Below are 18,520 nucleotides of genomic sequence, written 5' to 3' on the forward strand. Positions count from 1 at the left end.
ATGTTTTTTAAGTAATACTTATCATATGTTTCATTTAAAAGTATTCTTGAAAGTCGAAAGGTTGAAGAGATTTGAAGTCACCGCGTCATTGTTTTACCAAACTTAGTTTTGAGGTCTAGAGCTGAATAATGGGATCGAGGTGTGGTAAGAGAGGACACATTGACTACCAACCGACGTAAGTCGCTGGTGGTAAGTAGCTTGGTTAAGTCTTAAATTCCTGACGAAGTCTTTGTCTGTCAAATTGCTTTACATTATGTATTGCATCCAACATCTCCGGTAAATCATCCATTATATGGGACCTTAAAACAACTGCTTTTTTTTCGACGACACTCAATAATAAGAACATCGACCAATGTATGTACTTTCGGAGGCGATTGCGAGTGGCCTGGATTGGAGAATCGAGTCCCTGATCAGGTTACACCTAGTGAGGTAGGTAATGCAACGCATACAATTAAATTATGTATCAGGTACTTATAGTTTTTGAAAGTGTAAAAATAATCTCTAAATAGTATAAAATAAAGTAGCTACCGCGTCTGTCTGTTTGTGCGCTTAGTTCTTCTGAACTACACAACGGATTTTGATAAGGTTTTTTTCACTATCATTTAGTACATTTTTTTTCGGAAGATTTACGTGTGTAATGCATGCATATTAAATTGATAGAAAGTAGAGAAAAGTCGATGTTTTGTAATCAAATTGTAAATAAAATATTTTCGGGCGCTTCTTACATCGCTAACGCTGGCTAAACCTTATGAGATACATCAAAATAATGTACTACGGAAGTGTATATCTTAAAAAGGTCTACAAAAAAGTCCGCACTGGTATATGTCTATCTCTTAAGAATAACCCACAGTAACGCCGGGTACACGCCAACTTATCGGCGCCGAAACTGTAACCGAACTTTACTGTTTAACTTGGACATCAAAGCGATAACATTATTCAACAAGACATAATACCAGTAAATAACATTGATTGTATTTGCACACGTTCTACAGTGCCAAAGCCGATAGAGTAATAAGTACTATACATGGTTACTAGTGAGAGTTACTTCATTACTCACCATATTCAATTGATAATAAGTTATAATATATGCTAATTATAGTGATTTAATAATATTTAACTATGCGCAAGATATTCATTGCCGCTCGCTAATTTACTTTTTACGAAATGACTACACAGTGTAATTTCCTTGTGCGTTCGAGTGCAACAATTATTTTTCTTATTGGTGTTACACCAATCGAAACATGTATTATATAAGACACGCGGACATAAACGAATTTCTCTGAATTTGGATGAACCTTACAGCAGATAATATACGAAATAAATATCGGTCCTACCCAATCGGGATTTGGTTGAGTTGTTAGCGCGGTTGACTCCAGTCACTGGGGAGGAAAGTTCAATCCTCAAACCAATTTTTTTTTAGACATTTTAAAAGTTCACAGCAGTTAAGAGCCGGTGCATAGAGAGAAAGATTCAATTTTCAAACAAAAAATAAGTATTTTTAAATTTAAAAAAATTATCCCGTAAAAAACAAAGTTTTTTTTTTAATAGATTTATTTCACAAGTATTTGTTTTTAAATTGTGATTTGAAAAAAATGTTCCTTTTTAAAGGATGTTAGTTTGCTAGTTTATTATAAGACGTTAAACGGTATGAATATACCTCAACGAAATGCAAAAACAAATTTTATGCTTGCTACTGGGGTAGGTAATGAAATTGGTGACCGGATAACTCATGAAAATGACAATTCAAAACACCTATAAAAAGTGTTATAAATTTATAAAAAGTGATGAAACAAAAACTGTTATCGGTTACAAATGTAACTATACTTTATATCACTTTTTAGAGGTGTTGAATTGTCATTTTGAGGTGTTATCATGAAACCTTATTCAGAAATGCGCAAGCAAACACTACATTGCCTCTCGTGCTACGAGTTTATACGGAATGTATAAATTAATATAACTATACATACTAAACTACTTTCTGTGCATTCATAATAATGTGAGGTATTGCGCATTCATTATCATTAGATCTGTGCGCACGCCGACACTTCACCGCCGTTTGCACACCGATTTTATAAGAAATACCAACATTATAAAACTAAAAACAATACATTCTCATGATTCAAGGGAATATCCGACTGGTTACGGGGTCAGATGTTATCGGATAAAAATGTAAACATATAAACGGAACGTTTTTTTCCGTATCGTGGAATGGATACGCAGAAAAAATTTCACACTAACTACTAACTCGACATTTCAAATAATAAATGAAGGAAAATCAATTGCAACACGATTGAAACCCATTTTACTGAAACCAACAATAGATAAAATTGAAAGGCTTTTCACATGAGCGATTAAAATTTTAAAATATATTTTTTAATCATTTAAATAAACATAATTATTTCGAACATATATTTGTACTAGTTTTCTTTGCAATAGGTACTCCTATAAAGTCTTGTAGACAAGCTGTTCCTCAATTGCTTTATTATCTTAATGTTTAATAGCATTTAGTTCTATTTCTACTTACATCTAGTTTTTTTTTTTTAATTATTAATTATGCATTTATATTATTTATAAGAACAGGGAACATTTTGCTCAAATTGTGAGAATAGATGCAATTAACTTAATTAAATATAAATAAGGGATAAATATTTAATTTAGGTTGATACGTTTATATATTTATAGATACGCGGATTGTTCATTTATTATCCACAGCTTTGTCGTTTTAGCTAACTTTAGATTTTGCAGTACTTATTCATTCGGACCGTTCGGTGGCTGAGTTGACATCGCGTTTGGGTCCCACCCAGGCGTAGTGTGTTCAATTCCTCGGCTGGCTGAGTCCTCCACCACAACACAAGTAACATTGTCCGCTTACTGTGGTGGTAGTAGGAAATTTTAAAATATTGTCAGGTTATTCGTAACCCGGGAATGTTTGTCTTTCTTAAACAAAAAAAAATATTGCAAAGTCTATGATTTCATCCAAGATCTCAGTTATAAATCTCACCAAAATCGAAAAAGCAGCCTTCTATCAAATTTACCACGAATTGTTGAATTTCGTAAATTTTTTTATTTGTATTTTTTAAATTTTATTATAAATTGGGATGTTAATTATTATTTTATGGATTTAGCTAATACAGATTAGAAATTCTAACATGAAAATCAATAGAAAATTTTACTTATATTGGTAGCTGTTTGATACGACTTAGCTTAGATTCCTTGATCTTCGATTGAATCATAAATTATAATTTAGAACTAGCTGACGTGTACCCGGCGATTATCCTTAGGATATATATATATATATATATACCAGTCAGGACTTTTCTGTACGCCTTTTCAAGATACACAAATCCGTAGTACATTATTTTAATGTATCTCATAAGAAGGTTTAGCCAGCGTTAGCAATGGAAGCGCCCGAAAATATTTTTTTCACGTATTGATTACAAAAAAATGACTTTACTCTACGTTCTATAGATAGAATATGCATGTTTCATATATACAGATCCCTTGCTGTGATTTTTCACGAAAACGGCGCTATATAAATAAGCCAAATATTTACACTACTTCCGATTTTATGTCCGGGTTAAATCTTCCCCATAGGAAAAACTAAACCCTTCCACACACTTTTCCACAAATGATCATCCAGTCAATCAACACTATGCAAGTGCATTATATAAGCAAAATAAATACAAAACAATACAAGAACAACACGTCAACTCACCAGAGGTCAAATGGGAAAATAATTCACCGACTCCAGATATTTTCATATCAGAGGGTTCGGCTCGGTAGAACTTCTAACAGGGCCTATAAATCCTACTGATCCCTCAACATAAATATTTAAAAAATCTCTCGTTATCCTACATGTATTCAAAATGACCGACTTTTTTATTATTATTATTATAATATAAACCTTCCGGAAAAAATTCTCTAAATTATAGTGAAAACTCTATCAAAATCCGTTGCGTAGTTTAGAAGAACTAAGCGCATAAACAGACAGACGCGGATAGCGACTTTGTTTTAGGCTAGCTTTAGACTTAGTTTTTTCGTAAATTTACGACTTCTAGCCAATGGGCATATTGGATTTTCAAAATGCAATATGCCCATTGGCTAGAAGTCGTAAATTTACGAAAAAACTTACAAGTCTAAAGCTAGCCTTATACTATTTAAAGATGTAAATTACGTCCATAGCAGCCAATGCGGAACAATGCAATACTTTCGTAATAGTAATATACCTACTTTGTATGAATTAATTGATAGATATATTGTCGATACACTAAATGAACTCATTTGAATCAGGAAACCAACGTAGTTATCGCACAAGAGTCCCAATTGCTCCCGACTCTCCGGAGCCAGTGTAACTATGGCATCTCCAATTTGGATATGTTGCGAGGCTCAAGGAGATGGGGAGGGGAAGTTTGAGAAGTAACTGGATATTCAGATCTGGTCACCAAACACAGCTAAAGCCATTTCAAGCAGCCATACTGAGAATAATCTACCACTCTCAGTTTCGCCCGTGTAACTTTTATTGCAGGGAAAAGTATGAACGCTTGATTCAATCGATAATAAGAATAATGTGTCACTACGGAAGCACATTGAAGACTGTCTCTATGCGGAAGCAGTACCAAAGGCATACCACTGAACGGTCCGTTGTAACACCTCCATCTTTCTTAACGACAACAAAAATGTAAAGCTGCTAGTCCAACATTTAACTACGCTACGCTCAGCCAAAACTAATAAAAAATATTATAGCTACGGTGTTAATGTATACTAACTATATGTACATGGCTTTTACATAAGTATATGTGGTATAATTTTGACACGATGAATCATTTAGAACATGAGAAAGAATTAATAAAAACAATAAACAAAAAATACATACATGAAATAAAAATACAGTGTTTTTTAAATACAATGATTTTTCCACGGAGTAGTACCTTAGTGAACTTAATCACAATGATTTACAAAGAGACAATCAAAGGTCCAAGAATACGGTCGGAATATTGAAGATTATTTATTATACCTTAGTGAATTTAATCAGATAGGTTTACAAAAAGACAACCAAATGTTCAAGAATAGGGTTGGATGTATAAGATTATTATTATTTCCAGCAGATAACCCGCGGTTTAAAAACTTCAACGGTTTTTTTTTTGAAAATAATAGAAGGCGCCACTTCCGTTTACAACAATCCTAAACTACAGTCGTTGAGATAATAATCAGATTGGAATATTCTTTGTCGGAAACCTTTCAATGCAGAAATTAGTTTCTTATTCCAAAACCTAACTAAATTTGTATTTATGTCAACACACATGTAATTGTGTTATTAGTTACCTTTAAGTGACAATAATCCACCAGATATAAAAAATTATCCACGTGAAAAATTATTCTATCATGACATTATTATTGAGTGCAATAAATTTAATTATTTTTATCTATCTTTTCGTTCTTCGACAAAGAGTAGGTCACTTAACCATAACACATTCGTGTTTTACTGATAGTTTGTTGGGAAACCTGTCAATTCATTCGTTAAAGGCCTGCAGTCTAAGATTTTTAATAAATTAACAATTTTTTATGTCAGTGAGTTTTATCCGTACACGCGCGTTGTCCCAGTAACGTATCTTCACTCTATTGATAATTAATCGAAGCATCTGTCAAACATTTAAACAAAAGAAATACGTATTTGAAATAAAGAATTAATTATTAATAAAAAATTGGTACCTACTTATACTTATCATTTCCAATTTAGAAAATTAAAAATTCACTGAATTTGAATAATGTTACGCATTACGCAGGAATAAATTTCTAATTACGCACCCATTCACCGACAGCCGAAATTAGTATTATTTGAATTATTTTTTGTTTCCTACAACTTTGAAGGTACACCCACCCTGTCCCACCCCGGTATAGGTGACTTATGGTCACCCCTTCGGAGCTCTCGCATGAATCTAATTTTTTTGAATAAACGGCTCTACAATTTATATAAATGAAGCTAGGCCTTCAAAGTCCCCGCATACGGTGTTATGAAGCGGTATGCAAGCGCTTACAAGTACTAAACTAAGGACAACACAGAAAAATAAACAACAAAACAATCAAGTTCAAGTGTCAGGCAGATAGTTGGTGGAGGGGACCCACACTCCAGTACCTGTAAACACATAAAAGTAAAGTAAACAATAGAGTGACGGGGGAGTTTCGCCGAACCACGACTGGCAGTCCTGTTGCGAAATTGGTGGTGGTTGGGGCGACTGGTGCAGGTCAGGACTTCCACACCCCTTAGCCGACCACCCGGTGGTGCCCTGAAGATAAGTATTGGAAAAAGAGGGATAAAACCCTAAAGAACCTAGGGAAAAGAAGCGTCAGGAGGTCGGAGGCAGGGTGGAGGTTACCCCAGCCCGCACAGTCACCCCTCTGACCACCAACGCTCATCAGGGGTGGCGCAGGTGATTGGCGGAGTCCCCCGGTAAGAAAGAATAATAAGAAGCTCCAGTCGTGCATGCGGGGACGAGGCCCGTTATCCAACCCCTAATGGGAAAAATAAACAAAACAAAACAGACAACGGAGTTCAGTTCTCGCCTGTAAACTCGTTGCTGTTACTAAAAAAAAAAGAAAAGAAAACCGGAAAAAATACATGTAAAAAGAAGAGAAAATAAGAGGAAAAATGAAAAACAATAATCAATCCAAAAAGTGCCACATAAGGGCAACGGTAAATAAGTAAAAACAAAAGTAAAAGTGTAAAAATAAGATCTGCATGGTCTGTAAAGAGGACAGTTTCCTACAACTAAGTCACAACTAAACATTAAATAAATTTTAGACATCCGTCGATTACGGATAAACAAAAAATGCAACTAATGCGTTTTTTATGCAAGGCCATTGAAGGAAACGTGCAAGGTCAGGCACTTAATTGGGGGTCAATGTTACGTACATTTGTATTGCCAACAAAAATTATGAATGAAACAATATCTCTGCTGTTTTGTAATAAAAAAATAACGTATTATATTCTGCTCGAATGTTTTCCAATTACTAGCTTGTTTGTTTTCTGTAAAAAATTAAGATATAATTCTGCGTACACATTTGTGAGTAGAAGCGCGAGCCGAACCGCCAATTACTGAAAAAGAACGAGCCAAACGCAAGCGGCGGTTCGCGCCTCCAAATGCATTCGAGCAGGTTTCTTGATTTTTAATGGAAACAACGCTACACAATCGATTAGTGATTGAATAAAAGAATCGCCCTGATCCACACATCTGGATGAAGCCACACCAGTCTCTTTGAACCGTTGGAAAACCGTCGAATGGCAAAACGGTGTAAGTTTAGTTGCCGAGCAACATCACACTGTCGCATCCCTGATTGCAGTAGTGCCACCACTTGAGGGGCTTCGTCAGCAATGGTGTCCATTTTAAGGGGTTGTTTTCTAACGCTAATTATTCACGCGCATCTTCTTCAACGTTCGGATTGTGAATGATTTGACTTAAGGTCCCGTAGTAAGCGTTCACAGATGGTTTGAAAGGGAGATGCGTAAATACGAATGTTAGAGGGAGCGCGCTAATATATAAAAAAAACGATAATAATTGAGCGAAAATGGTGAAAATATTTAATAAAACACGACTCGTTTGAAATAGAGCAAAAGTCTCTCGTCAAATGCTTTAGTTGCATATAAAGTTCCACTGTAAATTGTTTCATGGCTACAACATATTAAATAATAGAACAAAACGTGTTTTTAATAATTTTCTGAGTTTCCTTTGCGATTTTTTTCTATCGAGGGAATTTCATATAATTAAAGTTTCGGCATAACAAATGTTTAGATATTATCTTCAAAAATATATATTTTCTGGAACTTAAAAACTTAGTTGAAAATTAGTATCGTTTATAATTTTACTTGTGTAGATTAGTAATAATCACAATTAATAAATTTGTTATCTGAAAAAAAAAAACAAAAAACCTGGATCAAATACCCTCTGTGTTTGAAGCTCTAAAAAGTTTGCATGCCTACACCAAAGGCGGCCCGTGACTGAAATTGCCAACAGTGCATTTCACTTTTAAAATGTGGTATAGGTGTAACAAGTTAATTAATGGGGGTAGTCTAATTCATACACCCCACAGTTAAAGTTACATTTGTAAAATAATTTAATAAATAATAATGCTCCGTCAGCGTTCGCAAAATCATCTCGAGATTAAAGGTCGAAACACATTATTAAAACCCGACGCGACCCGATGAAACGCGATGCGTGTTGAGTCGAATCAAATGTATTGTTTTCTTATGACCAGAAACACACTATGAACATCCGACGCGACGCCATGTCGGATGTTCATAGTGTGTTTCTGGTCATAAGAAAACAATACATTTGATTCGACTCAACACGCATCGCGTTTCATCGGGTCGCGTCGGGTTTTAATAATGTGTTTCCACCTTAAAGGACACGCAATTCATCGCTGAAGATCTCGCGAAACCGTTTAAATTCGGCGCACATGTGTGAATTTTGTAGCGCTAACATTGTACATTAGTATTCCTAAGGTACTATCAAACACAGCTATTATCTTGACAGGACTGACCGGACCCAGAACACACAAACAAATTTACAGACAGAGTTAAGTTAAATGCAAAGTGGTCGAGTTGAAAAAGGACTTCGCTGCGTTCAAATATATTAATTTTGAGAGTGCTACTACTAAAATATATCTGTGTATCGAATAACATTATAGTTTTTGCAGCTAATTGAGTTTCGATATTCGAATAACAAGAATTCGTTTCAAAGTATTTTTTAACAGTATGTTGAAGGTAAACCCGATTATGCATTGTGCTCCATTCACAATAAAGCTGATTTTTAAATTGTTTTTTCGTTTGTCGTTTATGCCTTGTATCTTATAATAAAAAAAGTTAAATTGTTTGTACGGGAAAATAAATATTCTTCAATGGAAAAATATTTTTGGAAGGGAAAATAAACATTGCAATTTTTTTATGCCATCATGTAGAATCACCTCCTGAAGTTATCGTACTTACCCCGGAGACTTTGCATTATCCTATGAGTGAGTAGGTGACTACCAACGACTTAAATACTAAATATCATTAAACTTTAAAAATTACACTTATCACTATGTTTCCCTATTTTTCTATCATAATTAATCAACTATCTGATGTGAATTATTGTGCTTCTGGTTTCGGCAGTAAAAACTGTCGTTTGGTGTGTCAAAAAAAATCTTTACATACAAAAACAATTAGTTTTGTGGCCTTGTCATTTCGTTGCAAAAACAGCATCACCACTCTCTCATTAAAAAAACGTTAGAAGTCGTTTAATAAATTATCTAACAATTGCGGCTTTGTGGTTATTCATTTATTTCAGAGTAGTAGGTACTCTCAGTATCGCCCCGGTGAGAGTCCTCCGAAACGGTGGTTGCTTGAAAAGGCTTTAGCCGTGTTTGGTGACCCTTTCTGGTGAACGTCATTTCTACATTCATAATCATAAGATAACCATCTAGTCACCACCAAATCAGTCTAAAACTCAGCCTTGTAGGTTGGAGGTATAGGTCGCCCAAATAGAGTTGTGAAAAATAGAATTGTGTGTATTGGTACATATTATATATACATTTCCGACGGTCGAGGAGACCCTCCGCTTTCCCGCCCTGTTCTAAGTAACAATACTCTTACTCAATTACTATTGTCAAGACTCTCACAAGGACTTATGTAAAACGAGCCTGGATCCTCGAGTGTCCCTGCACAGCATGTTTATGAATGATGGGTTAGTATTTGTACAAGGGCGAGCAAGGCTTAGAATTACAGTGAAACACAAATTTTAAAAATATAGAAAAGGAATCATTCAGTAAATAATACTAGAATATGGGATGATTGCAAATAATCAATGTCATTTAAAAATAGAGAGAATGCGCAATAGCTGAAAGAAAATCACCCAAGTGGTGCAGGAACAAGGATCTGTCTATTCTCGTGGGGACGTTACGGAACATTTCTATAGACAGTTCATAAGTGAACCGATTAAACCTAGGTAACCTGTTACGCAATATAAGCACATAATAAAATAAGAAGAAATAACAAAAATAAATGAAATCACAAAGACAAGAGTACAAATTGCAAAAGCCCCTACCAAAAACACGGAAAAAAGATACATTTCCGACAAAGATATATATACAATAGCAGTATTGAATTGGAGTAGGTATTCTAAGATAATTATTATGCAGAAAAAACTAGGAATGTTAAGTGTGAGACAGCGAATAATTACAATACCCTAATATTTATATTTAAGTTAAAAAATAAGATGCTCCCGAAATACATGTTCAAGAATGTAAATTTAAACTGTTGAGAATTTAGACTTCCAAAAACAAATTTGTCGGGAACCCAAAATAATCTCTATTTTAAAGGATTTAAGATTTTTAACGAGCTACTGACAGATTAAGGAAGCTAAAACCCTTTCTGCTTTTCGTGGGTTATGCCTAAATACTATAAAGAATAAGTTTTAGATGGATTGTAAAGTGTCCTTAATGTCATAGATATAAAAATGTAATTTTTTATAACAAAATAAAAACATTTTGAAAAAATGATGTCCTTCCGAAAAGTCACTGAGGAACAGGCAAGATTAATTCAACAAAAAATAATCCTGAAATTTGCACAGTTTCAGCCGATCCTGTTGCAAATAAAAATAAAAATAATCGTTATCATCATCATTATTATTATTATTATTACGTTATTAAAGTGATAACAATATAAGAGTTTTTAAAAACATGTCTAGATATTGTCTCGCCTGGAGTGGCCGCAGATAATCTGTACGTGTGATACAATGTTTCGATAATGATTTGACATTGATTTAAGACATTAACTTTTGCGGATTTCTCCCCTCCGTTTTATTGTTGTTAGTTATTATAGTGACAAATAATAGATTACAACAATGTAATAAAATAAAAAAAACTCAATGCTTTATTCAGACCATATAATAATGATTTTAACAAAATAAATCATTATATTATACTTGTATGTTGGTGTTCAACGAAAACTCTCGGACGGTGAGTTCTGGCGTCATGAAATTTTTTTTCTGGTGTTAACAAAAATGTTTTCAGCTCTCAATGTAATTTTCATCATGAGCTATGGAGCTTTGAAATATCATTTTTTACGTCAAAGTATGCCAAGGCGGCATATTGTTTGTTCCGTTGTCCAGAAGTTGTTAATAGGGCGAAACCGGGTAGTAATTTTTTTTTTTTCAAGTAATTTTCATTTCAGCTTAGGCATCATTAGGGCAACCTTTCATCCTGCGGAGTGCATGCATTGCAATCTTCTAAATAAATAAAATCTTCGCCGATTTTTTTGAAATTTTAACACAACGTTGCATTTGAATACGCTTGAATTTATATATACCTATATTATATAGATGACAGGTAAAAACATCTTTTTTTAAAACACAGCGCCATCTATTGGACGTACAAGCAAAACGCGCTATTGTTTCTCCATCTGTACAGACAGACTGAGATAATAAAAACAAATGAATATATGGCATGGAAGCATGCTGACTATCGCTGAGCACGACCAAACTACATCGACTCTCAAAGCGGCGGAGCCAATGAAGTTGTGTGTAGAATGGTGCAAATAATATTTATGTATTATATAAATATTTGTTTTCTTTTTTCAGCAAATTCGCCCTTCCTCAAAGTGCTGCTCAGTTTTGCGGTAGGCGCTCTTCTGGGAGATGTCTTTCTCCATTTACTGCCCGAGGCGTGGCAGTATGCCCTGCAGCACAGTCAAGAACAAGGTACGTAATCGTGACAATAATCACCGTCTTGCGGATACTCTCAGTACCGCCCTGTTGAGAGGCCAGCATTCACAGTCGAAATGCTGCTCGAAATGGATTTTTCTATGCTTATTGTATGACAAAACAAAACATAATAGTGTATAAAAACCACACCTAACCTACAATTTTATCATGTTCTGTTTTATTGACAGCCCATACCTCTTGGAATACTATAAATTGTTTGTACAGAGCAACTACCGCCAGGTTTGACACCAGAGGCGGCTCAGTGAATTTGTAGCAAATTAATTAATTGCGGTACTGCAAAGCGTTCACTCCACTGAGTTACATTTGTGAAATAATTGAATAAATAATACTGTTATGCAATTCTTCGCTGAAAATTTCTCAAATCCGTTTAAATTCACCGCTTACGAGTGCTAGTGTGTGAATGTTATAATGCTAACACTGTAAATTAGTATTCCTAAACAAATTCCTTCCAGACGCATTAGATTATGCAGGACCATAGTGGTGCAATATTCACTTGTCTTCATGGCGCTTCGCGCATACGTCGATAGTGTGCGGGATGAGTTATATACCTGCACTGTTCCAACATATGATTTGCCGTTACGAGTGTAATCTGTCTCGCTCATATCACCGTTTCGGTGGACCGAGCTGTCTCAAAACCGTCAAATGCTGTCCGCATGCAGTATGGTAAAAGAAAGTTTTGTGCACAACAAAATATACACTACTCGTTTGCTTTGACTTCTACTGGAAGATATCTCAAATAATGACCTGGATCGTACTTTCCTATATTGATGACTGGAACACAGAAGTTATTGTAAGTTTTGTGATGATTTAAGACATACAACGCAATGTACAAATGTACATTGAGAATCGAAATGTTGCTTGCAAAGGCTTTCAAATGTTTAGTGACCGTATCTGAATAGCCAGGCACTTTCCAACCTTCGTCTTATCCTTCCCATTCCTTCTTTCAACTTCAAAAGATTCCTGAATGTAGTGAGGTTGCAAAGGTTCCACTGGCTCCAGAAAATTGGAATATTTTTGCAGTGTTACATAAGCTACATAACACTATTTAACTAACTCACCACATGCCAAAGCGGAAGATACTGTCAGTTTCACCCTGGTGAAGGACCACCGTTCATTATAATAATAATATTTAGATGATTTGCTTAGCGCCGTTTTTGTGCAAAATCACCTCAAGGGCGTTGTCGAAATATTGCTTAGTTGAAATATTGTTTAGTGACTAGATCTGAATCTTCCCCACCTTCCTCTTCCTTATATTTTTCCCCACCCCACTACCTTCAGCTTCACAACTTACCCCAATTGGGAATGCCATATTCCCACTGACTCAGGGCAGTCGGGAGTAGTTGGGACTCTTATGCAGTATTCACATAAATAAAAGTACCTATGCGGTGAGAGGATGGAATCCCATACAATTCAATTTTGCACACACTTTTTCTTTCATTGACATTCATATAGTATGTGAATATTTATATAAATACATGTGGCCCCGGGCAGATATTGTCCTGCCACAGACCGTTTTCTATGTTGACCTTATTTTACGTAGACCGCCTTTTATTTGTTGTCACTATTTGTCGGATATTTTATGCATTTGCCATACATAGAATACATGCGCAAGTTACATCCATATTAGATATTGTTTTGATGTTTCATTTGATATAGATCATTTCAGCAGATTGTGATTATTGTTCAGTATGATAGAAAATTAGTAAAAATGCGACCGGTTCCGTTCTATTCTCTTAAAACTGCCTTGAAATCAGAGATGTGCTTTATTTCAAATAAATCCATTTCAAATGGAAATGCAAAATGGGTATTTTCCATTTTGCATTTTAAATGCTTTTCTAAAAACCATTTTGCATTTTGCATTTTAAATGCTTTTCTCAATGCATTTTCCATTTTAAATACTTTTTTGCAACATTCATCCTACTATCCCCACTAATCTTTTTTTCATAAGCCCCAAATATCAGTCGGTCCTCAACCTCGCTATGAGAGATAATTTACAATTGTTAAGTTACTCCCTGGTAGGAGCCCTGGCAATTGAGTGATACCATTACAAAAAATACTGATTCAAATACTGAACGGGGCCATGACGCTGTAATATTAAATGTTAGATAGCAGTTTCTATGTTTTTACGTTGGCAACATTAGTCCCGCGCAAATTTTTTGTGGTTTCATAATCTGTAGTTGTGGTGTTTTTGTATTTACCATCATGTAATATGTTTGTTCTACATTGATGTCCATTATTAAATGACAAAATTGTTTTAAAATTCTATAATTCTTTTGATTGTTTGACCTGAGAAACCATTTTGCATTTTCAATGCATTTTGAAAATAGGTATTTTTATAGACATATGAATATTAGTAGACCTGCCCTAAGTGATTAAAAGCGTATTATCCCCACTCCCCATACCGGTTCCATTGGAGCCGGCTGTGCTCGCGTATGGCCTCAAGTGAAATTTTAAAACGTGACGTCATCATTCTTGAGCGAACTATGGTCGAGGCATCATCGGTTCATTTTACGAAATAACACGGCAAAATGTCGACTTGTACTATGAAAACTTGTAAAAATAGATGTGAAAAAGAGAATAGACCCAATTGTCGTATTACATTCCATATATAAGCATTATTTTACTTTATTTTAAGCATATTCACATCGTATAATATGAATCAGTTGTTACTATCACATCGAGAAACGTCTGGACGCGAAACACAAAGCTGGTTGGTTGCTGGGAAGTAAATTATGAACATTTATAAAAGTGTCTTAACTAAATACTTAAACGAAATATTCGACTCTGAAAATAGAACCGAATTTTTTTGCCGAATTTGGACTTCGCAAATTTATTCATAACGTGGCGAGTAATTTGCGCTCCCATGTAAAAATGTCTATTCATTCAAAAGCAGATTTTACTTTTAAGAAGTAAATGGTGATATTATAATGCGAGATGCCTATTTACTGTCAGATTGATTTATTGACGAATCACAGTCAGCTTCACTCCCTTCGTTCTTCAACAGTTGATTTTACCCCTCGCCATTATCTTCTCGTCTATTAATTCCTATGTCTGTGGGTATTTTGCATTTTGCATTTGAAATGCTTTTCTAAAAACCATTTTGCATTTTGCATTTTCAAATGGAAAAGTTTTGACCCATTTCCATTTTGCATTTCAAATGGTTTTGGGTACCCATTTTGCACATCTCTGCTTGAAATATATGTCTTTCACAGTGTGACAGATTGCGGCACGAATACGATCCATAGAAAACACATTTTTTATTTATCTCATATTCAAATGTAATAAATAAAATAAAAATTCTTAATTGATAAAAGATAAAAATTAAATGTTATAAATGAGGTAATTAAAGATTGATTTTTATGTCTAAACAATATTGTTGTTTTAAATTATAATAATGAATTTTTATTTAATGTAATGCGATTTGCTGAACAATATTTTTTGTCAATCCGTCTTTTGCCAATATGAATAGATAAAGCTTACACAACTTAAAAATGAATTACGACCCTTTTTTCCTATAAAAAAATCCATAAAATCGCATTAAAAAATATTGATGGAGGGTGTGTATAGAAGTTAAATATAGTGGTTGTATGTATTTGTGGATGATAAAGCTGAAAAAAAAAGCGCCACTTATCGGGTCCAAAACTATCATGTGTTTCAAGCTGGAACCAACTACAGTGAAACCTCTATCTATCGTTCCTCGAATAATCGTTTTCCCGGATGTATCATTTATTTCTTCTAGTCCGAATTCATTTCATACAAAAATAGATCGCATTGATCGTTTCTATGTCCACCATTTTCCCGCATTCATCGTAGGAATTACGTCGCGTATTTGATATTTTTGTCTATGTTTAAACGGCGCCAGACGGCACTCGTTACGATGCGCGAAACTTTTGAGAGAGAAAGAGAAAGAATAACAGTTTGTCGCCGCCATCAGTCGCTAGTTGTCGTCAGTTGTCGCTAGATACCCAAACTTAGTGGAGTGTTTGCAGTTATCCTTTTTGAGATTTTAAACTATTTTCGAAATGAGCCGTTTGATGAAAAAAGTACGTACTCTTCAAGAAATATTGAAAATTATCGAAGAGGTGGAAAAAAACCCCGCTGAAAAACGCATCGATATAGCCAAGCGTTTAGGAATCGCGGCATCCACGATAAATTCTATTTTCTTGAAAAAAAACGAAATTCAGGAGCAAATTCAAAAGTGCGGAAAATCTTCGAAAACTAGAAAAACCAGTAAAGAATCAAAGTTTAGCGAACTGGAGAAAATTCTTATCTCTTGGTACCAAATTTGACAAATTTTAACAATTTTGTTACTTTCGACGACAATATCCCAACTTGTGGGATAAAAACTATCGAAAGCTTGTGTGACGCAAGATTGACGGAGACAACAAAAGAGGTCGATATTGATGAAGAGGAGCCGCTGCCTGTACCTTCATTTTTAGAAGCATGCACCCTCTTTGAAAGATTGAAAACTTTCTACTACGCACACTCAATAACTGATGCCGAAAAGAATATCATTTGCAAAGCTGAAAATATACTGTTGACTTGTGGAAATAAAACAGTAAAAAAACAAATGTCCATGAAAGATTATGTATTTACAATGCAATAAACTTGGTTCTGTTTAGCTTTGTATTTTTTTTAAATAAATACATTTATTTACATCTAAAACTTATTTTCTTCTTATAATTTTAATCTACCAACGGTTATGCAGATTGGGAGGACTGTATCTTTACTGGATCGTATCTCCTTGTGTTTTGTCCTCTTAATCCCGCATTCATTGTTTTCCCGCATTCATCGTTTATTTCGATAGGTCCCTTTAAAACCAATAGATAGAGGTTTCACTGTATATACATTTACAAAATTTCATTGAAATCGGTTGGGCGGTTTCGGCGATTACCGTGTACGAACACAATGACACGTGATTTTTATATATTAAAATACTACATGCTCTTCTGCAATTCTGACTCTTGACATGACCTGACTCAAGTAGGTGTTTGATACACTTGATTGCGCTATTCAATTACATTAATTATCATCGTTGACACAATCTGTCAGATAATCACAATCACATATTCAGATAAGTCAATTACAATATTTAATAACTAAATATGTACATAAATTTAAAAACTCATTTTAGTGCTATTTCGTAATGAATTATTGCTAACTTGAATCTTCTCAATTATGTGATTTATGTTTGTTCTTGGCATATTTTTATTTTTTATGTGACACCCAAAGATATTAGAAGAACGAGATGTGCTATGAGCAGTTCATACTGTGTGGAATTGTTTTGCCCAGTGTCGCCGGTTTTGTTCACCAATACTACAGCACACCTTCGCTTACGCTAAGGTATCCGCACTAATACATATGCGTAAAGATGGGGGAACTACGTCGAGGATGAACAATTGCCGGTAGCTCGATCCACATACGAACCGACTTACACTAGTCTTAGAAATGACCCATCCTCTTAAAGCCAACGTCAACTGTGAATGGGTGTTTCACTCGTGTCTGTTGAGTTTCGCGTACAGCACCAGTGCACAGGGGATCAATGCTGCTAGCTCCTTCAAGCAGGCTCCATTGAAATACCTGTAGAAGGTACTCAGTAAGACAGTGTTTATTTCTTGAAAGAAACAGGTAGGTTTTACATTTTTCACACAAAATTTTCATTCTGATTCTACAATTTTCCATTGGACAAATTCTTGGCCTAACAATATTATCATCAAATATTGCCAAATGATCATAACCGTCATATCTCGTATCTGTTAATTCATAGGCTTGTATTGTCTATTTTGGGTACATTCACACTCTTTTTCGATCAGATTTTAAAGTGATTTTCTTTTCAAAAGTCCAAAAGCTTTTTATTTGCAGTTTTTTTGCCTTTTTCAAAAAGTGTATTACGGTTTTTAGGGTTCATTTTTGTATTTGATTCAAGTACAATACAAAGTGCTCCATTTGCTGGTCGCAAATATCTACACCTCTCAGCAACAGGATCCTCATCATCAATAGCATTATTGGCGCATCCTTCACATTTCAGTAATTTCACCTTAAAAATTTTATAAAATTTAAAATATACTCGAACTCTATGACTTTATGTGCTCAAACATATCTGGTGTTATTTGAGTCATACTATCTCATCGAAAATTTAAAAAGATGTGAAAAACTGTAACACATTGCAAATATTTATCACAAAAAAAATTGTATTAAATGTATGAAATTGGTCCTGACCCTCACAATCGTATCAGTCGGTTCTGAAAAAGAGAAAAAATAAAATAAACCTCTGTATCTGGGACCGAAGATGTTAACACATTTTCTGCCAGGAGCTTTTGTTACCAATGAAATTTACATATGATTGGTCTGCCCACGGGAGTGATTGGCACTGAACCGGTTAACCGCTCTCTCACGGAAGTCATTAATATGATTATGCTTTTCTCAGCATTTCCTTCTCCTGAACGTTATTATGAATTTTCTATATTTCAATGTGTTTCAATGGAAGATGCTCCGAGAAAGCACCGTCATTGATCCCTTTGGCCCCTGTGAATAGTCGGGAAACATGCCAAACGCATGTTCAACATTTGTCAAATGAGAACAGCTTGTTTCTACAACTCGTTCTTATGTTCAACAGCTCGGCTGTGGAACGATTTGCAGGCTTCTATGTTTCCTTCCTCCCAGAACATGGGTATTGAAGAGAGCTCTTCAAAACCTTTGTTCACTTTTCCCTCGCCTTTAAAGGACCCTTAACACAGAAATCCAAAAAGATGATAGATGGCCTTGTG

General features: G+C 34.8%; 1 protein-coding gene across 1 annotated transcript in view; it reads left to right on the top strand.

The window, feature by feature from the left end:
• Positions 1-18,520, top strand: part of Zip99C (Zinc transporter Zip99C) — a 54,009-nt gene that overhangs the window by 21,854 nt on the left and 13,635 nt on the right. The window contains exon 2 of the mRNA XM_089646946.1: positions 11,610-11,729. Within this exon, the coding sequence (XP_089503072.1) occupies positions 11,610-11,729 (120 nt within the window). The remainder of the gene's footprint in view (positions 1-11,609; positions 11,730-18,520) is intronic.

The sequence above is a fragment of the Hesperophylax consimilis genome, chromosome 25 (assembly GCF_061612785.1).
Source record: "Hesperophylax consimilis isolate HC1 chromosome 25, BYU_Hcon_1.0, whole genome shotgun sequence".
Taxonomy (NCBI): Eukaryota; Metazoa; Arthropoda; class Insecta; order Trichoptera; family Limnephilidae; genus Hesperophylax; species Hesperophylax consimilis.